General features: G+C 44.0%; 1 protein-coding gene and 1 long non-coding RNA gene across 7 annotated transcripts in view; one reads left to right on the top strand and one right to left on the bottom strand.

Moving 5' to 3' along the window:
- Nucleotides 1-277: 277 nt before the first annotated feature.
- Nucleotides 278-25,433, bottom strand: part of NT5E (5'-nucleotidase ecto) — a 46,924-nt gene continuing 21,768 nt past the window's right edge. The window contains exons 5-9 of one of the 6 annotated variants that reach the window (XM_073336586.1): nucleotides 18,397-18,551; nucleotides 16,709-16,817; nucleotides 14,711-14,860; nucleotides 6,076-6,276; nucleotides 278-1,465 (exon numbers count right to left, since the gene is read on the bottom strand). In XM_073336586.1, coding sequence (XP_073192687.1) covers nucleotides 1,302-1,465; nucleotides 6,076-6,276; nucleotides 14,711-14,860; nucleotides 16,709-16,817; nucleotides 18,397-18,551 — 779 coding nt within the window. In that variant the 3' untranslated portion in view covers nucleotides 278-1,301. Of the gene's footprint in view, nucleotides 1,466-6,073; nucleotides 6,277-13,793; nucleotides 14,258-14,710; nucleotides 14,861-16,708; nucleotides 16,818-18,396; nucleotides 18,552-25,433 lie in introns of those variants that run through there. The other 5 variants (XR_012157985.2, XM_073336587.1, XM_073336588.2 and 2 more) reach the window with 5 other exon arrangements.
- On the top strand, nucleotides 16,314-22,410 carry LOC140908749 (uncharacterized). Its single transcript, XR_012157987.1, has 3 exons — nucleotides 16,314-20,108; nucleotides 20,885-20,971; nucleotides 21,710-22,410. It is a non-coding gene; the product is annotated as an uncharacterized LOC140908749 (long non-coding RNA).

The following is a 25,433-nucleotide window of genomic DNA, read 5'->3' as shown; positions in this document are numbered from 1 at the left end:
GTCTTAAGCGTACAAGAAGGTGGTAGCTATGCTAATATTTTACCTTATCAGAAGTTTAAAAATGCCTCTCTTAGAAACAGTGAGATGCAACCCCACATAGCTCAAGGTTTTTCCAGAACTACCTTATGTTGGAAGTTACCGATTTGAGAAGTAAATATTGACCATACAGAATAATTTATTTCCTGTTCATAATTTGCCTCTAGTATTAAATGTCCCATGTATGTAGTTCCTAGATAAAATGATTGGTTGTAATATAAATAGGTTCTGATTAACGTGGTGCCATCAGTTCATTTTTATTTTCTGGAAAACAGATTAAGTGAATTGAAAATCAATTACATACAGCTACACACAAACCATATGGAAACGTTTTGATATTAAGTTCCTTTATTAGTGGGAAGGTGATGGAAGGGTTTGCAATATCTGTAACTAAAAATTGTAACTAAAGCTGGTGCGGAAATGAGCTGATGTCATGCAATAATAGTGGTAAACTTGGTCCAGTTATTTCAGGCACTGACATAGCTAAGACAAGTGTTATTGAAAACTGGATACAGTTGTCACATTTAAGTTTTCAACCCTGCATAGGGGACAGAGGAAAGTAGTAATGCATCTATAAGTAGGAATTTACTTACACTACTGAAAAAAAGATTGTTTTCACTGTTTCAGCGTGCATGGGAAGAGTTGGAGGGAAAATTTTACACTGAGATGCTTGTAAATATTTCTATATAATACAAATTATTTTCTCCATGGAATAGGATGTTTTTCCTTTAATGCTTTGCTCTTTGGAACTTGAGTTTGAGGGTAGAAACATCAAGGAAGTGCACTTAAACCTGCTGTATCAAATTTGGAAACCGACTACCTGCCAAAATGTCCCATCATTCTGTATAGTATGCTTCACAGCTTTTTTTCAGAGCCAAGCATTGATAGCCAGATCTGGGCTAAAAACCTGTTAGAATGTGTCAACCTTCAGCAAAGCTGTTTTGTTTGTTCCCCAGAGAGATACATCTCAGGAAGCCCTTGGTCAAATGACCCCAAATTTGGATCAGTATTCCTACCTCAAACCCCTACAAAGCACACCAAATTTTAAGGCAACCTAGGTAACCAAGCACATAATACAGCATTTAGAAGAGCCGTGTTTTAGAGAGAGCTCGTCTCAATCTTGACTGTAGTACAGCTGCCCCTCCACTGTAATTACTGAATGCCTGCCGAGACCTAGGACCTGTTTAAACGTGTGCTGGGAGGTGCAGGCAAAGGGGAGGGGAGCAGGCATTCTAGCAGCAGTCTAAAAGCATCGCAAATAAGAATTAAAAAATAAAGTGCAGGAATGTCACAGTGAATAGTCCAGCAATCAGAGTAATACTTCCTTGGATGAAATTTCCTGCAGAAAACTTTACTCGACCTTCAACTGCTGGAAAAACACGTCCCATTTTAGAGATGTAATTGGAAACTACTTCAACATCGAGATCACCTAGATAAACAGAAGTTATACATAGATAGTGAAATTACAATTAATGTTAAATAGCACCCTCAAACTTTGTTTTCTTGATTCTCATTTTTAACTATAATTTCCCTTGAAGGAGGCATTGCTTTCTACTACATTTTCATATTCAGGAGAGCACAATTATTTATGACAGTGGTTTTCAACCTGTGGTCTGCAGACCCCTGGGAGTCCACAGACTATGTCTAAGATTTCCAAAGGGTTCCACACCTCCACTTGAAAATGTTTAAGGTTGCAAACCACTGGTTTAGGACATCAATGAACTGGGAAATCACAACTGATTATAAATGTGTGTTCTACAGGGATGGACAGCTAGAACAGTAAAACTTTTCACAATAGTTGTTCCTAGAATGTCCAAGGTGGGCATCTGAAAGTTTAGTGGGAGTGCATTGCCCCTGCCATAGTTACTCTGGTTTATCTTTGTAGGGTTCCTAGGGCATATCGAGTTTCCTGGCATGTTTACACAAAGAGTGATCCTGAGTTCCATTTCCAAAGGATTCTCTAACACTGTGCATTGTTATGCTGGTAACAGGTATGCATAGCTGACAGGTTATGCACTGTACCTTTCCACTGTTAAATCTTTAGTATGTTTAGGAGCTGTGCACTTCCTTCTACACACAGACTCCTTGTGAATTTTCCTTCAATATGTTAATTTATTTCTGTAGAGGGTTTTACTGGGAGTTGTTTTAACATTACAAAATAAGTGATAATTATGCAAATATGTTCACCTAATGACACTATAGATTAACTGACTTTGAAATAGCTATGGCTCAAAAGATCCCATCTGTGAGGGATGCAAAAACCATAGATTCTCAGACTAAGGTCAGAAAGGACCACCACTGAACTCTTGCACATTGCAGGCTACAGAACCTCACCCCCCCTTCCCCCAACAGACCCCTAGCCTCTGGCTGAGTTACTGAAGTCCTCAAATCATGGTTTAACGACTTCAAGTTACAGACACTCCACCATTTACACTAGTTTAAACCTGCAAGTGTCCTAGGCCCTATTCTGAAGGGGAAGGTGAAAAACTCCCAGGGTCTCTGCCAATCTGACTCAGGGGAAAATTCCTTCCCAACCCAAATATGGTGATCAGTTAGACCCTGAGCATGTGAGCAAGACCCACCAGCCAGACACATGGGAAAGAATTCTCTGTAGTAACTCAGAGCTCTCTCCAGCTAGTGTCCCATCTCCAGCTGTTGGGGATTTTTGCTACTGGCAGTTGCCAATAGGCCACATGCCATTGTAGGCAGTCCTGTCATACCAGTCCCTCCATAAACCTATCAAGCTCAGTCTTGCAGGGTTTTTGTCCCCACTGCTCCCCTTGGGAGATGGCTCCAGAATGTCACCCCTCTGATTATTAGAAACTTTTACCTAATTTCAAGCCTAAACTTGTTGATGGCTAGTTTATATCCCATTTGTTCTTGTGTCCACACTGGTGCTTAACTTTAAGTCCTCTCCCATGCTGGTATTTATACCTCTGATGTATTTATAGAGAACAATCTCCCTTCAGCCTTCCTTTGGTTAGGCTAAACAAGCCAAGCTCTTTGAGTCTCCCCTCGTAAAGTAGGTTTTCCATTCCTTAGATAATCCGAGTAGCCCTTCTCTGCATCTGTTCCAGTTTGAATTCATCTTTCTTAAACATGGGCAACCAGAACTGCACACAGTATTCCAGATGAGGTATGACCTGTGCCTTATATAATGGTACTAACATTTCCCTGTCTCTATGGGAAATACTTCACCTGATGGATCATAGGACTGCATTAGTCTTTTTCACAGCCACATCACATTGACAGCTCATAGTCATCCTGTGATCAACCAATACACACGTCTTTCTCCTCCTCTGTCACTTCCAACTGACATAAGTCCCTAGCTTATAGCAAAAGTTCTTCTTCTTAATCTCTAAACGCATGACCTTGCACTTTGTATTATTAAATTTCATCTAATTTCTATTACTCGAGTTTACAAGGTCATCCAGATCTCATACGATATTACAGTTCTTCCCCCTATTCATAGTATCTCCCACCTTTGTGTCATCCACAAATTTTATTAGCTCACTTTTTGTGCCAAAGTCAGTAACAAAAAATGTTAAATAAGATTGGTCCCAAGACCGCTCCCTGAAGAACTCCACTACTCCCTGAGGAACCTCCCTCCAGCCAGACAGTTCACCTTTCAGTATGACCCATTGTAGTCTCCCCTTTAACCAGTTCCTTATCCACCTTTCAAGTCTCATATTAACCCCCATCTTCTCCAATTTAGTAATTTCTCATGTGGAACTGTATTGAATGCCTTAGTGAAATCCAGGAAGCTAAAATTTGCATTTCTATTGTCTAAAAAAAACCCCCCAGGTATCTTCTCAAAGAAGATCAGGTTGCTCTGGCATTATCTACTTTTTGTAAAACCATGTTGTATTTTATCCCAATTATCGTTCACCTTTATGTCCTTAACTACTTCCTCTTTCAAAATTTGTTCCAAGACCTTGAATACAATTGAGGTCAAACTAACAGGTCTGTAGTTTCCTAGATCACATTTTTCCCCCTTTCTTAAAAATAGGATCTATATTAGCAATTCTCCAGACATAGGGAACAACTACCGAGTTTACAGATTCATTAAAATCTGTGCTATTGGACTTGCAATTTCATGTGCCACTTCCTTTAATATTCTTGGATGGAGATTATCCAGACCCCCCCCCCCCCCCCGAGTTAGCCCCATTAAGCTATTTGAATTTGACTTCCACCTCAGATGTGTAATTTCTACCTCCATATCCTCATTGCCATTAGCCACCCTGCCACTACTCCAAGCTCTTCATTTGCCTCATTAAAAACGGAGGCAAAATATTTGGACCATGCCTAGATAATTCTTCATCTCCACCTCATCCTCAGCGGTCCCACTTCTTCCCGTACTTATATGGCTATAAACCTTTTACTATTAGTTTTAATTTCCTTAGCAAAGTCCAACTCTGCTGGACTTTGGGCAGGTCTCACTTTATCCCTACACTCTCTGACCTCCAAGAAGTAGCTTTCATTACTGATCCCTCCCAGCTTCCATTGCTTGTAGGCCTTCTGCTTTCTTTTAATCACCTGTTTGAAATACTCAACCAGCTTGGTCTGCAACCCTTCCCTACAAATTTTTCCCCTTGCTTGGGATACAGGCTTCAGATAGTTTCTGCAGCTTTGGACTTAAGTAATTCAAAGCCTCCTCCACATTCAGATCTTTCAGTGCTTCAGTCCAGTTTACTTCCCTAACCAATTCCCTTCTTTTGAAATCAAGGACCCTTACTGCAGATCTATTTTTGTTTATCCTTCCATTTAGTTTAAATTGAATTAGCACATAATCACTCAAAACAAGGTTGTCCTCTACAATCAATTCTTATGAGGTCCTCACTACTCACCAATACCAAATCTAAAATGGCATCACCTTTTGTTGAAAATCAAAAGGGAACTTTCTTTATATTTTTGTGAATTGAGCTAACAGGACAGTAGCCAGTCTGGAACTGGGAGACCCATCAGTCAGATAACATTACAGACCAAATGAAAACTTGTGCTAGATCTAGAAGCATGCCTTTACCCAGGTACTCTGTTTTATGGGAGGCTCTGTCCTTTGTGTATCTTCAGAAATGAATTTGAATAAATAAGTGGCTGTTAACTATATATGTTAAACATTAAATCCTTTAAAAGTTTTCTTCCTAACAGATTTGGATGGCAGCTATACAGGGCAGAGTAGTGTACTTGGTAAACACTTAAATGCTGTTTTAAAATGGTGTTAGAAAAATCCATTCATTTTCTTTCCCTCGGGTGCTGGTTTGGCTTCTATTCTGGTATCATCAGCTGTGTGTTGATGCTATATACTCGTACGTGACTAGTCATCATCTGATACAAGGCTCCAATAGGAGCAAAAGACGCAGCACCAGCTTTTAAAATGCTGGCTCTGTTATGTATGGCATAAGGATTTTTTTCCCCCCTTTCTATAACTTGTTTCCATGTTGTCCGGTGGATGCCTCAGTACCTGGCGATGCAGCTTTGGTGATCCACACACAACAGACTCTCCTTTAGATTTTGGACTAACCTTTTTGGTAAAAGCTACTTGAGCAAATATATTTCTAGTTGGTAGCATGTTTGAGGTGTAGATGAAAGCAGCCACTCTCTCTTCGTTTATTACAAGCTGCATGGTGTACCTAGTGCAGATACCACCTGTGGCCCCTCCGGCACGCTTCTGCTTATTTCCGTAAAATGATACGTTAGTGACACTGTTTCCTGCTCTGTGCTAAACTAAGCTGTTACATGCAGCCAGAGAACCTGATTCTGAGAGATGCTGATTTCAGTGGAAGTTGCAGGTGCTTAGTTTCTCTCAGGATCTGGCTTAACACTTATCAACTGAAAGAGAAGGAGTTAAATCTGGATGATTAGCCCTCAGTGTTTAGCGACTCAAAAGCAAATTATATCCATTCTATTTAAGATTCAGCCGTGTGGTCTCATACTATAGAACATCTTTAACATTCTTAAAACTAGGGGGATGTTAGTCTTCGATGTCCACTACACAGCTAATAGCTTGCTACATGTTCAATATGGAGTGCCTATGCTTACCCTGATTGTGACTCAGTGATTTATTTTTTAGCATAGAATATCCATCTCCTCCCTGCTGCAGAAAAGAAGGAAGAATCACTTTGTATGTTTCATCCATTTGGAGTGGTACATAGGCTGGTACTCTACAGGCTGTGCAAAGAACTTCTGTACTGACAACTCTGCTTCCTGGTGGTCTGGAAAGATCATAGACCACGTGAATGCCTAGGAGAAAACACATTTTTAGACATCACTTTAAATAGCCCCAACGGAGCACCTCAGACCAATAAAATCGTTAAACTGACTACACTTCCGCATGTGAGAATTAGGCCTGACTTTTGAAAGAGAACATTCTTATTGTAAAAAGCTTCCTGCCCTGTCCCCCTCTTACACACAAATCAGCTCTTACTCTTTACTCCAGAAAATTCATGGTTACTGGAACTGTGAGAACAGAGGGAGCATCCCAGCTCAAGCTCCATACCCTTTTTCTTTTCCCAGTTCCCTCCTGGCTGCTGACACACACAAACAGTTCATTGGTGAGATTATGATATCGGAGGTCAGATACCTCCCCTCCTCACCTTATTCCTAGTCTGCCTCCTTGTCATGCATTTGTTTACATACTATTATCTTCCTGGTTGAAATGAGCTCGTATGAAGACACATGCTGACAACTATGCCAACACTATGGTTATTACAGATAATGGCTATCTTCTTCATTCTTTTTGTACCGTAGCTACTAACTCAAATTGATCTAGGCTCTGTGGACTTCTTGGCCTCATTGTACACTATGTACGGAAGTTGAAGTAGTGATGGTGTAACTCCGGCCATAACTCATTAATACAGTACTAAAATGCAGAACCATACAATGAAACCTACCAACCATGCAATTACATTAAGGTGTGTCTTAATATGAGGGCAGCAGCATGAGTGAGCAGTAGAGCTAGCATTAAAGGAAGTACAAATAGGTCAAGATAATCGCCGATCTAGTATAGGAAACAATTCCCTTCAAAAGGATTAGTAATCCAATCAATATAGTTATTAGGGTACCTCACAGTTAGATCATAGCACAGTGACACTGTGACAAACTGATGAGAGAAAGGACAGTTGAGGTAATCCACTGGACTGATTTAGCGCAGTTTGTTTACCAAAGGACTGAAAAGAGGAAATAGGAGTCTGCAGGGAAACCAGACACAATTTTAGGCAGAATGTCATTTTACCCTCCTTAGAGGCAGGCACCCTAATTAGTCCAAAGTGCCAGTCAAGCCATTGCTATAACAAACAGATTATTGAAATAAACGTGAGTACCCTACTCACTGCTCTGCTCTGGAACTGCTACAGCACAAGATGTATTACAGAATCTGGTGCAGCTGCTCCCACGTCTCCTCAGGATAGTTAAGAATGTTCTTATTTGAACAGACATGAATGAGATGTTTCTTATCTGGTCATTCTCTTCCTGTTAGCAGTTTCTATCCTCATTTATTACTAACGGGTTAATGCCCCCCATCTATGGTATTTGGAGGTGGTCCGGTGTTGTTGCTGAAGGCTCTAGAACTAAGCCCTGCCCTTCAGATCAGGCCACTTGAAGAGTTGTTCCAAAGCTAGAGAAATGCTCCAACAACCTATTATTAGCATTAAGAGAACAACTTGATATAGTGTATTAACATGAAGACAATACATGTCTAAGTCACCCGTCAGAGAAAATTTTCAATTTTGTATTCTGGTCATTTACCAGATTATCAAGCCAGGTTGAATTCAGAGAAAAGTTGTTAACAGAAAAAATTATCTGGTAAGAAGTTTCTTATTCTGTTTCACAGCTTCTGTCCTCATTCATCATTAATGGGAAGTAGTAAGTAGTAAATCCTAGAAGTGGGGGGGAGGGAATCATAGGGTTAGAAGGGACCACAAGGGTCATCTAGTCTAACCCCCAATTTTAGGAATAATTAAAAAACTCTGCTCATCCTTATTACATAGAATAATAGTCAGGGATGGATGCTCTTACTATATAAAGCAAGAGATTTGTAAGCGAACGAGTTACATGGGAATCAACCTAGTAGCACCTTCCTATCAAAGGATGCTGCGGTCGAGGAATGGAAACTTACTTTGCACGTCTTCCTCAGATAAGGCTCAGACATATATTCCCCAGTGCCCACAGGGACTTCTGGGAATAGTTTCCCAGACGCTCAGCATGCAAACTGGTGCAGAATTTAATGTCTTGCCTGTGGCAAACTTGAGGCCCAAAGGCCCTGGCTTTTTGGACGGCCAAAATGATGGCACTATCTCCCGGAAATTGTGGAAAGAACTTACCTTGAATAGAAAAGGTTCTGGAGTTCTAAGAATAACCTTTTCTTCATGACATCATCAGTGTGGTTCTTGTATAGATTGAGCAACAAATTCCAAAGCTTGCCTTTCAGAGGTAATAGCAATTATTAAAACCAGCCACAGGACTGGTCTAATGTGTCATTGACTCATTTTGGCATCTGATGATACTCACATGGAGAGTCCAGTGAGCCTACCTACAGAATGCCACTAGGGCTGGTACCTGTTTTTATGGTGCTTGGGCTGTAGGACTCCAACCTATCATCCTGAAGAAACCCTAATGTAGCTCAGATCACCAGGACTTTGTAACTATTTTAATGTGTATCACAATAGCATCCAGAGGTTATGATCCCGATGTGCTGGGCACTGCACAAAGAGGCAGTTTCTGCTGCTTCCCCTTGCATTAGAAACATACATTTGACCAGATCAATACATGATCCTGGCTGAGTTCTGTCAAGATACCAAACTGTAATGGAGAATCCATGCTGAACTACAGTTTTCTTCGGATGCCCAGGCTGTTAACTGTAAGTGTTCCTGGTCTGAATGAAGGAAGAGATTTGGTCTCTTCATCAGGTACAATGTGGGGTCCTTGACTATCTAGCAAGTCCAAAGTGCCTTCTGGGCCAATGGAGACCTTCAGCTCTCCCTTTAGCTTTATGTAAGCTGTCCTGAAAGACAGCAGATTGTTTTCTAACCAGGACATTATTTCCATTCCCACAGAGAAACTTTGACTTCTGGTTACTCCCTGGTTTTGGAAGGGATACAATCAATCATAAGACAACCTTGAATGGAAGGTAGTAAGAGACTTCTGCGTGAATGCCTGCTAGGTGGTCTCTGACACCTTCTACTGGTGCAGCTGGACTAGCCACTGTCACAGGCAATAATGGACTTAATGGACTATTGGTCCAATTCCATATGACCATGTTTGTGGTTTTTAGTTTTTTGTCCAGACACATTCTGACAGTGCTATCAAAGTGAACTAAAGGGATGTGTACTCTGTGATTTTGGAAGTCTGTCTTCCATATATGCTTCCCGCTCAGGCTTGCTTCCAGAGTGAGTATGCAAGGTCTAGAGTGAAAATTGGGTTGACTCTCAGCATGTTGCTTGCACCTACCTGCGCACAAAGGGGCCTTCAGATGTGATCTCAGAATGACACCTCATTTTCCACTGCATCAATAGCATGTTTCTAGGTCCTCAAAGAATTTCTTCAGGCACATTTTCAGAAACCTACTCGGGATGGAACTGATGGACGATACCAGCAATCCTACTCATTGGAGATAACTGGCTACTGATGACCCCCTCAGGATGTGATTGATGCAAAGTTTTGGATCTTTGCAAATCTTTACCATTATGGTAAAATTATAACCAGAGCCATGTCTGTTTTGACATCTGGGTGAGCAATTTTCTGCATTGGGATCAAAAGCTCTTCTTGATTTTGAAGGACTTGTAGCTATGAATCCTTTCCAGCAGCTTTCCAGTTATGACTGAGTCTGTGTAAGGCGATGAGTCATCCCTGAACCAGAGCCTGATTAAACCAGATGCGTAGATGACTCATTCTTGTGCTAGTTTCCAGCCAAGCCACATGCCAGGAGTTGGTTTTGTGACTCTCAGGACAGCCTCACAAGAGAAACAGCAACTCAGTCCGCTCAGCATCACTTCATGAGTTGGAACTCTTCTCTACCTGATAGCGGAGACAGAATCCACAAGCCTTAGCCTGCTCCAGGCTTCCTCTTGCTCCAGCCTTGTTCCTCATCCTGTCCCTGCCTTGCTCTTACTCTGGCCTTGTTCCAACACTGTTCTTGACTCCTGATCTTGGCTCTGTCCCCCTGGCTCCAACCACTAGGCTGCCACAGCTCAGACTATCAGAAACTGTGATGGGGATGGTCAGGCCTAGTGGTCAATTTCCCTGCACAGGGTACTGATTGGTATGCTATCTATGCAGGGGTATAGGATTAATGTGTGACCTGTGCTTTGCTGTGACTACTACCAGCCACTTAAGACTCGGGATGCAGAGGATGAATCAGAAGGAAGAATCTTATGGTGGAATTGTAAGCTCTTGTACACAAATGCTTTTTTCCCCCCGTCATACTGAGGATTCTGTTGGTTTGGAAGAAAACCTACCTAGGCTTCCTTGGAAGTTTCTGTTTGTACTATAAATATGAAATTGAAGAATGAGTCAGCTTAAGTGTTGTTAAGGAAATATATGCGTGTTGCAAAGAAAGGCCCTGACTCACAAGCAGAAGGGGGGCCTTGAAAACCATGAGTGATAAGGCCAGAAGGAATGAAGTAGATAGGATATTTGGCTCAAAGAATAACTGAGATAAGGGAATGCTTCTAAAAAGAAGGCCTCTGGCTGATAAGGGTGACTGCAGGTGGTTTTAAATAAGACAGGGAATCTGTCTAAAAAGGAACCAACATAAACATTCCCACCCCACAGACCAGCGTTATTGTAAAAGTAGAGCCTATCTGAAGCTAGGTGCAATGGAAGACTTTTGGCCAGAAAGGCCTTGGGAAGAATGGTGGTTGTAAATCTTATCTGAATTAAGACTGGAACTAAGAAGGAATGGTCTCAAATTGGTTTTTTAGCTGAAGTCAGTAACTGGCAATGACATCACTTGTTTGTTAAAGGGTATAAAAAGAGTTTTGAATTTGCGGGTTCTTTGTCAGACCCTACCTGATCTGCCCAAATGAGATGGCTTTCCCTAGGTCTGGCCTACTTGTAAGTATAATGATCATGTCCATGAATACTTTGTTACTGTACTGGGTGTAGTGACTTTATTTTCAGGCTGTTAGGCATGTTTAGAGCAATTGTATAAAATACCATTTGGCCTTTGGACTTAATATAGGAATTTATGGTTAACATTTGGTTTTAATGAGGAGTCAACATTTGGATCTTATGATGTACTAGGGAGGTATCCATGAGAAACTGTATCTACTATGGCATTTTACTAAATTAATGAGTTCCTTGCTAGCCACTAGCATCCTGTACTGAAAAAGTCTTGCAGGGTATTTGTTTATTTATTTATTTATTTGAGGGGGAGGGAGGTTCTTTGGTGATGTGTGCGTGGTACTTGCCCTGGATGTTAGAGGCGGGAGGTAGCTTGGTATCTGTCCTGGTCTGGAGGATCACACCACCAAGGAAGGCTACTGGTACACATCTTGATTGTGGGAATAGCTTGCTAAGGGAGCTTGAAAGGCTGCCTGCATTGCTCCTCCAGCCTTGCTAGCAGCACCCAAGTAAGTAGGAGCAGTCTAGTACCACTCGGGTCTTCACTCAGATCTTGCCCATTACACCACTGTGTAGACAGGATAAGGTTAGGATTTCTAACATTCACTAATATGATGCACATTATTTGGTCCGTGTGGACCCTGCTGGTGCATACGAGAAGTGCCCTAGTGTGCTTTAACTTAGTGCTGTTAACACACACGAGGGAACTCTTTGTGAGCACTAATGGTGTATGTGGACTAGTTAATGTGCAGCACATTAGTACATGTTAGGCATCCCATGCCTGTGGTGCCCATTCCCCCACCGTGCAGTCAGGCAATCAGTCAGGATCATTTTGAACATGGGAAGGGATCTCACACTTACACCTCCGTAACCCTATGATGGTGCAGCATGGTTGGGAGCGGAATCCTTATCTCTTCTGGTCAGACTGCCTGAAGTACTTTTAAGGCTTTAATGTGGAGACAGAGGAGGATGGGGAGTGAGAGACTCTTTCCTACCTTCCAAGCCATTTTCAGGCAGTTCAAGGGTTTATAGCTAGGGTGACCAGATGTCCTGATTTTATAGGGACAGTCCTGATATTTGGGGCTGTCTTATATAGGCACCTATTACCCCCATCCCCGTCCTGATTTTTCACATTTGCTATCCGGTCACCATATTTATGGCTGATGATCAGAAGGCACAATTCCATTCTGCTGCTGCGTGAAATCTGAGTCCCTGTCCCTGGCAGAGTGATGGTTGTGGGTGGAAGGCCAGACAGCCACAATTCCTGAGGCAGGACTGCACTGGAAGGATGTGACAGGACATCTGGTCACCTGGAAAATCAGGACATCTGGTCACCCAGACATGCTGTAGGGTGGGGGAAGAGGTGGTGAGCATGATACAGAACACTGCAAGAGCCTCTGTGTAGCAGAAGAGCCCCAGCAGACACTGCCTTGGGGAAGGCAAAGGAAGAGTTTAACTCCTGTTTGCAGCCATTGTTCACTGACAATATTAACTGCTGCGCTGAAAAGGGGGATGCTTGCTTTGCCTTTTTGGGACCCATGAGGAGTTTGCCAGACTTACTTTTGAACATCATAAGAATCCCTCAATTCACAGGAAGAAGCAGGAGAGCTTATAGGAGCCTTTTTTCTTTCCCTCAGGGAGAAGAGACCCCACTTCAGTGGCCGGGGGTCAGGGAGGGACTGTAGCTCCTTTGAGGGGGGTTTCTCCCTCTGGCACAGGTCCGTTGAGCAACCTACCTCCTGAGCTGGCTGGGTAGCATCCTTCACTCTCCCCAGATGCTCAGGGCTTTTCTGCATTAGAGTCACGGCTCCTTGGGGCAGGGTGGGGACCCGAGCTGCTGGTCTGACTCTGAGCTCTGTATCTGGCAGCGTGGGGCTCAGCTGGTTGGGAACAGGCAGGGCACAATTTGCCCTCAGTAGAGCATCTAAGTCGGGATGGGCAACCTTTTTGGCCCAAGGGCCATATCGGGGTTGTGAAACTGTATGGAGGCCTGGGTAGGGAAGGCTGTGCCTCCCCAAACAGTCTGGTCCCTGCCCCCATCCCCTGACTGCCCCCCTCCGAACCTCCAACCCATCCAATGCCACCCCTGCTCCTTGTCCCCTGACTACCCCCTCCGGGGACCCCTGCCCCTAACTGCCCCCCAGGACCCCACCCCATATGTTCCCTGTCCCCTGACTGCCTCGTCCCCTATCCACACCCCCGCCCCTCACCGCTCCCTGGGAGCTCACCCCCTATCCAACTCCCCTGCTCCCTGTCCCCTGACTGCCCCACAGAACCCCCTGTCCCTTATCCAATCCCCCCACTCCCCACCCCCTTACCATGCCGCTCAGAGTGGCAGGAACTCGCAGCCACACTGCTGCGCTACCCGGCAGGAGCAGCAGGCCGGAGCGTGTGAGATGAGACTGTGGGGGAGGGGGGAAAGCAGAGGAGGGGCCAGGGCTAGCCTCTCTGACCAGGAGCTCAAGGGCTGGGCAGGATGGTTCCGCAGGCCACATGTGGCCCACGCTGATCTAAGTGCTGCCTCACACAGGGAACATCACTTAGTTTTAGCCAGGGACTGAGAGGGCAGAGGAGTCCTGCAGAGAAGCAGTGGAACAACAGGTGCATGTGGTTGAAGCCACCATGCTGCTATTTACCTGATCCAGGGGAAGAGGGGGAAGACTAATGTTGCAGCCGCACAACAATGAATACAAAATAAAAAGTTTAAAACTCGATAAGTTTATGGAGGAGATGGTATGATGGGATAACATGGTTTTGATAATTAAATATTCATGGTAAATAGGCCTAATGGCCTGTGATGGGATGTTAGATGGGGTGGGATCTGAGTTACCCAGGAAAGAATTTTCTATAGTATCTGGCTGATGAATCTTTCCCATATGCTCAGGGTTTAGCTGATCGCCATATTTGGGGTCGGGAAGGAATTTTCCTCCAGGGCAGATTGGCAGAGGCCCTGGAGGTTTTTCGCCTTCATCTGTAGCATGGGGTATGGGTCACTTGCTGGAGGATTCTCTGCTCCTTGAAGTCTTTAAACCACAATTTGAGGACTTCAATAGCTCAGACATAGGTGAGGTTTTTCGCAGGAGTGGGTGGGTGAGATTCTGTGACCTGCGTTGTGCAGGAGGTCAAAGTAGATGCTCACAATGGTCCCTTCTGACCTTAGTATCTATGAAAAAAAAAAAAACCAAAATGGTGGGGGAAATTGAACTGCCAACTTGTTCCACTCCCGGAGGCAAAAAATCTGGTAGCCTGAACAAAGGGGGAGAAGTAGCAAAGAGCCCTGTGGTACCTTATAGACTAACAGATGTATTGAAGCATAAGCTTTCGTGGGTGAATACCCACTTCGTCGGATGCATGTTGGAGAAGTTAGTCCTGTAGTCTCCAGCAACAACACTGACCTGCCTCTAGATTTCATTAGTGATGAAGGAGGAGAGAAGCTGTGCAACAGAATGGTGCATAGAACTAGCATGAAGATAAATGTATTTTCAATTTTATTTCATTTCCATTTGAGGCAGTGCAGCTGGTTCCCCAGAGGTATAAATGCCAATACGGGCAGCATGAAGTATGGCTATATTGGAAAGAGAATAATAATAATTAATGAAAAAAGAGAGTAACTAACCCCCAACCTGCAGCAGCTCGCCAGTTCCTTGTCCATGTCTGCGTACACTGTGCTCAAATGCTTCTTTCAGAGTGGAGCCTTTTAACTCCATCAGATCAAAAGTACCTCCAAACGGCAGCACAGCAAGCAGGTCCTCCATCGTAATAGTACCTTGGATAGAACAACACTTTATGTAAACAAATGGTCTTCATAATAAAGCACCTTACATATCTTGTTTAAGATCACTTAATAGTGTGCTACATAACCTATAAAGCCGTGTATCATTTGAAGCAGTGTCATTTAATAGTACAGCAGTATAGACTCAGTCTTTTGATCTGTGTCTCAGTTTTCCAAACTGGCCAGCTAGACATATCTAAGGATTTTCTACCTCTGTTTATATTGTGATGCACATAACCCACCTATACTGCAGCTTCACTAGTGGAAATGGGAGCAAGGCGACAACCTTTATGTGGTGCTTCTGCTACATATTAATAATGAACACAATGAATATTGTCAAAAGGCTACCAGACGTCAGTTTGTTGATCTCCTGCTATGGATTAGTAATGCACAAATCTGTCAAGAGTCCTTGTCTGGGACAGAATCAGAAAACCATTGGACCAGCTTTACACGTGTACCTACTTAATGTAGGAGGTCTGTCCCATGCTATGTTTGACTATTTTCCAAAAGTTCTCAAGGAGAAGGACACAGACACTGCTGAGGACTTCCAGAACTTCCCAAAGATATGCCTGAAATATCACAAGCCTTTTTCGGATCAGGCTAAAGCCCTTAAAGCATCGTCATGCAATCCTGAGGCACACAGGAAAGATTTCTGGGACAATGCCAATGTCCCAAGCAATCACCTTCCTGCCAACTCCACAAAACGTACTTCCAGGCTTCAGCCTACCCTGGAAACAGCGCACAAATGACTCTGGACACCAGTTGCAAATGACAGACCACACGGTAAATGAATACTTGCTTCAATGTTTGCCAGCGACATCTCAGAATTTACACCACGCCACTTCCCACGCTACCTGCTGGCTCACTACTCTGAATTCGGTTATTTGAACCTTGTTAATCACCTCTCTTGCCATATGAAAGAAGGTAAGTGGAAAATGGCTACCTGTCAATCTGGGGACAAGAAAAACAGAAGTTCTTACAAAATTTAGCCAGTTTATCCAGTTGCTTTCAATTGCTATAGCAGTCCTACAGAATGAGTTATCCAACATTAAAACAAATTGTTCTTAGATTTTATAATATTAGACTGAATTTATGGCACCATAAGAGTATACAGAATTCACTTACCTGTGTGGCAGAACATAAGAGGTTTCTAACAGACATAGCCTCCCTACAGAAGTTTAAAATAGGAAGTGAAGAATACCATCTCCACTTCTTCTGAGCGTAATGACAAGCCATAGTGGTAAAAACATCAGTGACCAAACCCTGCTAGTGCTGTCACCAATGCCAGCATGGCTGCAGCTGCATTAGTGCTAGACTAACTGGGAGAAGTTGAGAATAGCCTCAGTGCAGATGCAGCCTACGTGTCTAGGCCAGACTTACAAGAGGTAGTATGGCTGTAAGTTATTTCAGATTTTTATATGATCCAATTTTATCTGTTGGTGGAACTCTATTTTGATAATGCCTAAAATATTAAAATGGATAAACTCTATTGAGAGATTATTATTCATTATTCTTAAAGTCCAGTATTCTATTGGTGCTTGCTCAATTAATTTGTTACTTCTGGGACTACACTGTGCACCCTCAAGCATTGAAATATAGATATTAGTTGTTTCTGATTGTGTTTCAGAATCAGTTATGTATACAATGTGTTTAACTTTTATGCATGTTAGTGGTTCCAGTGAAACTACTGACATGAACTAAAAATTATAAGCATTGGCAGGATTAGGGCCATAGTCCTGAATCCAGAAAAACTGTTCTTTGTAATTGGTATAGTGCAGGATAGCAAAATATGTAAAAGTACAGGCAACAGTATAGAAAGCCTCATTAAACAAGCTAACTTACCATTATTGTTGCGTTCATCAATGGGTGACCGTATCCCACCACCATTCATGATGCACATTGAAACATGATTCCATGTATTTTCATCTCGACGTTTGAGATTATTGTAAATCTGTAACATTAGCATAAAATATTTTTAACCACTTTTTAATCTTTGCTTAATTTATATGTAGGAATTTTACAAGTTACAAAATCTGAGTTTCTGGGAGTTTTTTCCAGGTTGGTAGGCCTGTATTTCTCCCCAGCAGTTAGGGAGAAAATCAATCAATTGTGCCATTTACAGTTATCTTAAAGAACAAACTTTTAATAATTCTGCATCCACAGTTTTATTATTTATTATTTTTACGAACAAATCAAGTTTAAAAATAAGCCCCTCTGTCTTTTCTCCCTGCAATCTCTGGTATTCTTTGAAAACCAGAGTGTGACATTATAGGAGATAGAAACCTAAATTGCACCCTCTAAAGCCAAAACTAAATGAAGGAAGGGATGATTCGTAGACAGTGTCATAAAGGAAAAGTAAAGGGTGATGTGTTATTTCAGAAAATGTTGAAATACAGAGCAATAATTTACACCTATCTCAAGGATTAGGCAATGTCAGAGACCTTAAATATAGCTGCTCATTAAAACCTTGAAGGGGAATAATTAGAAAATCCAAACACATAAAATCAGTCTAATGATGTGCCTTCAAGATTATTAAGGGACCTGACAGAGCAACTTACTGTATCACTAGCATTTAATATTTGAAACAGTCTTAAAAATCCTGGGAAGGTAGAGAACTAGAAGATTGGAGGAAAGCAAATGGAGTGCAGATTTTTCCAAAAAGTAAAGCCCAATCTATATACCTGTTGCTCAGAGGACCAAATTAGACCCTGACTTAAGTCAGAATGGTTGCACGAGATCCTCCTGCATTTATCTCTAGTAAAGTAATGGAAAACACACACAGCAAGAGAATCAAAAGACTGCTATAGAATAAGGAGGTAATAATCAGCCTGATTTAAGAATAAACATTACCAGACTAATCTAGTATCTTTGTCAGGTAAATTACAAACATAGTGACTGAAGGGAAGAGAAAGCAGCGATCACTGTACTGGAATTGCCTTAGTTCTTCAGCAAATTTTCAGCATAAAAACTTGTTTATGAATCAGAAATTGGCCTTCTGTGAATATTGGGCACCATCCACAATACTAATAATCATAGCAAATTTGATTAAATATTCAAATGACTACTCCCAGAGAGTTTGCAGTATCCACACAACTTTGTGCAACAAGTGCCAGGGATAAATGAACAATTTCTGATCTGTTCTCTTTTTTGCTCTATTGAGAACAGCCCTGGCCCCACATAAGGAGTTTCATCCAGAAACTTGCATAGCAGTGAGTTCCTGAGAGCTATTCATTGACTTTAATGGGTATTGTGGGAGTTTTGAGACTCTCAGGATCAAAGTCCAAAAGGGAGAACTAAGCACATTCCAGACCTATCCAGGAACTGGTAGATCTTCTATGTCAAACACTTCTAAAAGGAGAATTCCACAGAATTCTATTAACTCCGCTAGGGATCTCACTACTACCAGTCTTTAACATGAAAGCAATACAAAACCCTAAGAATCATAGAACTCTCTAGAGTCCACTAAAGTTGAATTGTCCCAAAGCCCTCAAATACTAATTCAGATTAAATTATAGTCTGTGGTTTCTTACCATGGCATCACAAATCAAATTTCCCATGTTGCATTCTTGGAAACGGCATGCCTGACTTGTACCATTTAGGTAAACTATAGTTTTCCCAATCACATGGGAAGAAAAATTATTTAGCTGTATCTTCCACTTGTCAACTTCTTCTCTCAAGACTCTATCTAAAATAGAAGCATAGAATGAGGTTAAAATGGTTACTAACCTTTTGTAACTGTTGTTCTTCGAGTTGTGTTGTTCATGTTCATTCCATACTAGGTGTGTGTGCACAGTTACTGGAGGTTTTTCCGCTCAGTGGTATCCGTTGGCCAGCACTAGCGCCCTCAGGAGTCATGCGCATATGCATTGGTAAAAGGGGCACCCCCGGACCCCACACCTTTCAGTTCCTTCTTGCCGATAACTCTGACAGAGGGGCAGGAGGGTGGGTCATGGAATGGACATGAGCAACACATCTTGAAGAACAGTTACAAAAGGTTAGTAACAGTTTTTTCTTCAAATGCTTATTCATGTCTATTACGTGAGTCAACTACCATAAGCAGTACCCCTGGAGGTGGGCTTGGAGTTCATGGACATGCTGACTGCAACACTGTCTCCCAAAACCGGGACATTGCAGGCCTGCTGGGTGATGGCGTAGTGTGAAGTGAAGGTCTGAACACACAACCAGGTCGCAGCTCTGCAAATGTCCTGGATAAGTACCTGTGCAAGGAATCCTGCCAACAAAGCCTGGGCTCTTGTGGAACAAGCAGTCACTGTGCCTGGAGGTAGAACTTTTGCCTGCTCGTAACAAGCTCAGATACAGTCAGTTATCCAGGATGAGATTCTTTAGAATGACATGGGTACCCCTCTCAGTCTTTCCACGACTGCTACAAAGAGTTGGGTGGACTTGCAGAAGGACTTAATTCTCTCAATATAAAAGGCGAGGGACCACCTTACATCCAACGTATGAAGGCACCGTTCCTCTGCGGGTCTTGTGAGGTTTTGGGAAGATGACGTAGAAAAATGTCCTAGTTGTTCTGGAATTGTAACACCACTTTTGGTAGGAAAGGTGGATGGGGGCAAGGCTGGACCTTGTCCTTGGAGAACACTGTTTAAGGGGATTCTGACATCACAGCTTTGATCTCAGAGACCTTTCTGGCTGAGGTAATTGCCACCAAGGTGGTGACCTATCACGAGGGGAGGAGCAGTAGAGAGCACGATGCTAATGATTCAAAGGGTGGCCCTATGAGCCTTGACAGGACCAGGTTTAGGTCCGCAGGGGTAACTTGAGGGTAGAGTGTTTCCAGCCCCATGAGAAATCGAGCCATCATCTTGTGGGAGAACACCATTCTGCCATTCACTACGGAGGGTGGAAGGCAGAGATGGCTGCCAGGTGAACCTTAATATATGAGGGAGACACTGATGTTTTAGGTGTATCAGATAGTCTATGGTTGACTGCAGAGAAGATTGGGGTGGAGAGAGGTTCAGCTCAGAGGCCCAACAAGTGAAACGGTTCCACTTGCCTTGTCCTGTTTGATTTTCAGGAGGACCTTGTGAACCCATAGAATTGGTGGGAAGGCATACAGTAGGTGGTCTACACCTGAGAGCTGGAAAGCGTCAGAAAGGTCGCCAATGCTGTGCCCATTCAGTGAGGAGAACTGATGGCATTTCCTGTTCTGCCTTGTGGCAAACAGGTCCTCCAGGGGAAGCCCCCACCTCTGAAAGATGACACTGACAACCTCCAGGTAAAGAGACCACTCGTGGTGAGAAGAAAGTATCTGCTGAGGTGATCTGCCACGGCATTTTGGGCTCCTGGGAGATGTGATGCCTCAAGGTGAATGGCGTGTTTCATGCAAAAGTCCCATAGCTGGAGGGCCTCCTGGCACAGTGCTGAAGGCACAGTGCTCCTCCCTGCTTGCTGATGGACAACACTGCATCAGTGTTGTCCATCAGGACCTGCACCACGCTGCCTGAGATCTGGGGAATCCAAGCATACCTGACATTTATATGCAGGGCAAGTTCCTCCTGGGACCAGAGGTCTTGAGTCCTGAGACTGCCAAGGTGGGCTCCTCACCCCAGGTCTGATGCATCTCAGATTAGAGTAATGGATGATTGAGGGGCAGCAAAGGGTACGCCTACCATTACTGATCCGGGGTCTCTCCATCAGGTCAACAAAGTGATGACTGGGGGGTGGAATCATGAGTGTTGAGTCTAGGTGATGTCTTCTCGGGGAGTAGACTGACGCCAGCCACATCTGGAGGGGTCTGAGGCATATCCTTGGGTACTGTACCACATAGGTACATGCTGCCATGCGTCCCAATAGTTTGAGGCAGACATGAGCGGTTGTTACTGGGAGGGTCGTGACATTGGAGATCCGGTCTGACATAGCTCAGAATCTGGCTCTGGTAGGTAGGCCTTGGCCTGGGTGAAATCCACTACGGAGGGTGAAATCGAGCACTGTCATGATGAATTCTATTCTCTGAATCAGGACCAGAGTTGACTTCCACTCGTTTATCAACAGACCCAGGGCCTGGAAGGTAGCCCATACTGTACTGATGCTGTGCTGGACCGGAGCTTACAAGTGACTCTTGATCAGCCAATTGTCAAGGTACCGGTAGACTTGCATGCCTCAACATCTGAGAGAGGCTGCTACCACTGCCGTACACTTCGTGAAGACTCGTGGGGCTGCCAACGGGCCAAAGGGAAGCACAGTGTATTGGTAGTGGCACTGACCCACTACAAACCTGAGAAATCTCCTGTGACCATGGAAAATTGAAATGTGGAAATAAGTGTCCTTTAAATCGAGGGCAGCGTACCAGTCTGGATCCAGGGAGGGAATGAAGAGGCTAGGGAGACCACGTGGAACCTCAGTTTGAGATATTTGTTGAGGTGACACAGGTCCAGGATGGGCCATAGACCGCCCCCTTGGGCTTCAGGATTAGGAAATATCGGGAGTAAAATCCCTTCCATTCTCAAGTATTGAGGAGCCTGCTCTATGGCCCCTACACATAAAAAGGCTTGCACCTCCTGGACAAGAAGTTGCTCCTGAGAAAGGTCACTGAAGAGGGGTGGGGGGAGCGGTGGAAGAAAACTGGAGGGTGAAACCAACTGTTATAGGGCTGAGCACCCAACGGTCAGATGCTATATATGACCACACTAGGCTGAAGGGTGAAAGGTGGCCAAAAACAAAATGGGGGATGGATCTGGCGTCGAGACCGGTATACCATCCTTGGGCGTACCTTCAAAAGGCCTGCCTGGCCCTGCTGGGATAACTATGCAAGCCCGACAGAGGCAGAGGTAGAAGGTAGGGGTTGGCGTTGCTTATAACCCTTCTTTTTTTTTGTAGGGTCTTGGAGGTGCCATGAACCTGGGAGGCTGCTGGGGCCTAAAATGCTTCCTGGAGGCAGGATAAGTGTAAAGGTCCAAGGAGCGAAGGGTGGCCCTTGAGGCCATGAAGCTTGGAATTCGTCTGTTCAGAGAACAGGGACGTACCCTCAAAGGGGAGGTCCTGGACGGACTGCTCCACTTCGTGAGGAAAGCCTGATGAATGAAGCTATGAACAGCACCTCATGGTGACCACTGACGCCATAGTCCTGGCTGCTGAGTCAGCCGCATCATGAGCCTCCTGGAGGGAGATCCTGGCCACTGCCTTGCCCTTCTCTAGGATGGCTGTGAACTCCTGCCTCAACTCCTGCGGCAGGCAATTCTTAAATTTGGACAATGAGTCCCACAGGTTAAAATTGTATCTTTCCAGCAGAGTCTGCTGCTTGGAGATACTCAACTGGAAGCTGCCCATCAAATAAACCTTACGTCCCAACAGGCCTCTTTGCCTCTTTATGTCTGGGGGTAGCACTCAACTGCCCCATCTGTCCCACTCATTTGCCACCAACACTACTAGGGACCCCAGGGGAGGGGGTGTTGAGTAAGGTACTCAAACCCACTGGCTTGGACATAGTATTTCTTCTCTGCCCTTTTTGAGGTGGGGAGCAGAGAAGGAGTCTGCCATAGTGCCCTGAGGGGTCACATCACCACCTCATTAACAGGCAGGGCCACTCTGGAGGGAGTCGCTGCAGCCAAGATGTCAATTAGGCTGTGTACAGACTCCGTGAGCTCCTTGATGTCTAGTCCCAAGTTTGCAGCGACCCTTTTCAGGAACTCTTGGTGGGCCCTGAAGTCATCTGGCAGGAGTGGATTACTAGGGCCTGCAACTGGCCCATCCAGGGATGATGAGGAAGAGGCCTGTACCGGAGGAGGGGCTTTCTCCTCTTCCTCCACCTCCACCACATCCATTGGGGCCATTTGTTGGACTTCAGCACCAGGGTGAGTACCGGAGTCAAGGTTCAGTGCCGGACAGGAAAAAAATGGTAGCTTGCCTCTTGGACACCACCAAGTCTGAGTGGTGGGAAGGGGGGCCCAATACCAGGGGAACTTCCATGGATTCCAGTACTGCCACCCCAGGGGCCTGGTGGCCATGCACGAACTAGGGGGATGGTACCGAAGTCTGGTGTGTAGCCTGGGTACCAATAGGAATTAGGTGGAGCAAAGGATTCCTTTTCGGACTCTGAAGAGGATTCTTCCCTTGGAGACCCATGGCAGAGCAGTACGTGCTTCCAGGTGGTGCCGGGGAGCTGGCGACCATTGTATCGGGACCATGGAAGGTTTGCCCCTTGACAGCACAGCAGTGATCGATGCCACAGTGAAGCTCACTGCCCCTTGAGAACTTCCATCCCCAGTCACCTTGGCTGGCAGGGGGCCTGAAGGGGTCAGCGGCATTGGAAGAGACATCAGGTCCTTTGCTGCATGGAAAGCCTCTGGGGTCGAAGGGGTCTACAGGCGTGTGGTCCCACGGCTGCTCCCAGGAGTTGGAGGCAGGTCCCAGGCGAGACTTGGTGCTCTAGGCAGCAGTCACCAGAGCCCTCAGTGGCTTTGGGGAGGACGAGTGGCTCAGTGTGGGTCTCACTATGCTGGTCACTCCCTACTCATCCCTCTTGGGCACCGGAGAGTGCCCCCTCTCGGTGCACTGTTTCTTATGCTTCTTCCTTGGCACAGAGGATGGAGAACGGTAACGGGGAGCGCTTCTCTTAGAAGATGAAGTGCTTGGCACCAATTCAGAGTGGCTCGGCTCCAAGACTGATCCAAGGGCTGCCTCCATGAATAAGGCTTTTAGACGGATATCCTTGTCCTTTTGTGTGCACGGTTTGAAGCACCTGCAGATCTGGCACTTCTCTTTAACGTGAGATTCCCCGAGGCACTTTAGACAGCTAGAGTGTGGGTCACTCACTGGCATCAGCTTGCCACAGGACGCACACAGCTTGAAGCCCGGGGACTGGGGCATGCCCAACCCCTCGATGACAGAGACAACTGTTAATGGTATTACATAAACTAAACTATACACACTAAGTCCAATAACTATACAATATACGACAGAGAAGTCCAAACCACTTCTGGGAAAGAAGCCTTGCAAGATGAAGAAGGATCATTCCAGGCAAGCATCATGGACGGTAAGAAGGAACTGAGAGGGAGTGGGGCTGGAGGTGCCCCTTATACTGGTGCATGTGCACGCAACTCCAGAGGGCACTAGAGCCGGCCCAATGGCTACCACACACGGAAAAATCTCTGGTAACTGTGCTCATGACGCACACACCCCTAGCATGGAATGGACATGAGCGTCATGTCTCAAAGAAGAACAAGTCTTCCATTAATTAGAACCCTACGTTCGTACAAATTTTATGGAAAATTTGCTCCATAGTGATTCTAAAATATATTAACCTTTCCTTGCATGAGAGCTCATTGAACAATATCAAAATTTACTTTACATGAAATCCAATGATGAGTGAAATTACAGAGGATCCTAATTGTTAGAAGATTACAATATTCATCATCATAAAACCTAGAAATAGGGGAAAATACAGTTAGGTGAGTGAATTGATCCCCTGCCACTGCAGGATTTATTCCCTGTAGTACATTTACAATTACTTTTGCCCAGTCTTGTTTTAAACTGCCAGTGAATGGGACTTCTAGCACGTCCTTTGGGAGACAGACAGACTCATTGCACAGTCCAGCAGAGGGTTGTTTTTTTTTAAAATATTCAAACTAAATTTTCTCTTACTTATGATCTCAGTTACTCCTAGTTATAGCAGCACTAACTTACAAATTTGTTTAAAACACTATTTGCATATTTCAGCATTGAACAATCTTACCAATAATCACGCAAATAACCATATAGGATTACTGAACTAGAAATTAATTTTATATGCATAGCTGTCCTATTAGTAGCAAATTGATGGTTTATTTTCAGAAACCAAACATAACTTGGATACAGCCATCACACAATTTCTCTGATGATTTTGTATTGTGTACATCATTTGGCATGTTACAAGGTTAATTTGCAAGCAACATATAAACATTAAGCATACTTCACCATGCAAATATCTAGTAGTCTGAATTATAACATTCACTGACATTGCAGAATTACTATAATGTTCAAGGCTTGGTTTAATTAAACTCATTAAATTTGTGAAAACCATGTGACTGGCAAAGCTGAAACACCATGTCAATTTTGAAATGACCTATTCTTCTATTTATATGCTGGTAGTGCCTAAGAGCTCCAACCCACGATCAGGGCCCCACTGTAGAAGGCAACGAACAGATAAACAACAAAGAATACACACCCAGAGAACTCGTAATCTGTACATCAGACAGGAAGCAACCACTAAATGAAACAAATAAACAGGGTGGCTGGGCTGGAAGTATGAGAGATCTATTTACAAAACAAACCATGGAAGGATTTTCCTCCTTCATAGTTTTATGATGTTTGATGAAAAACATGTTCTTTTTGTATATTACATTTGCACATTGATGCGCTTTGCCTGAATGTATTTAAAAGGTCATGAGCAACCCACATAAAACTACTTAGTTGTTTTTACAATTAGAGTGAACTGAAATGCTTAAGAAAAGTGCTGGCTTGATAACCTCCGAGATCAAAGCCCTTTCTTTGTCCACAAACCAAGTGCAGAGATACCAAGAGTCCAGAGTTCCCCATCCTGCTGGAAACTCTGTTCTGAAGGATA

Source organism: Lepidochelys kempii, chromosome 3, assembly GCF_965140285.1.
Source record: "Lepidochelys kempii isolate rLepKem1 chromosome 3, rLepKem1.hap1, whole genome shotgun sequence".
Taxonomy (NCBI): domain Eukaryota; kingdom Metazoa; phylum Chordata; order Testudines; family Cheloniidae; genus Lepidochelys; species Lepidochelys kempii.
The sequence above is the reverse complement of the archived record's forward strand: the minus strand, read 5'-3'. Positions and strand labels throughout refer to the sequence as shown.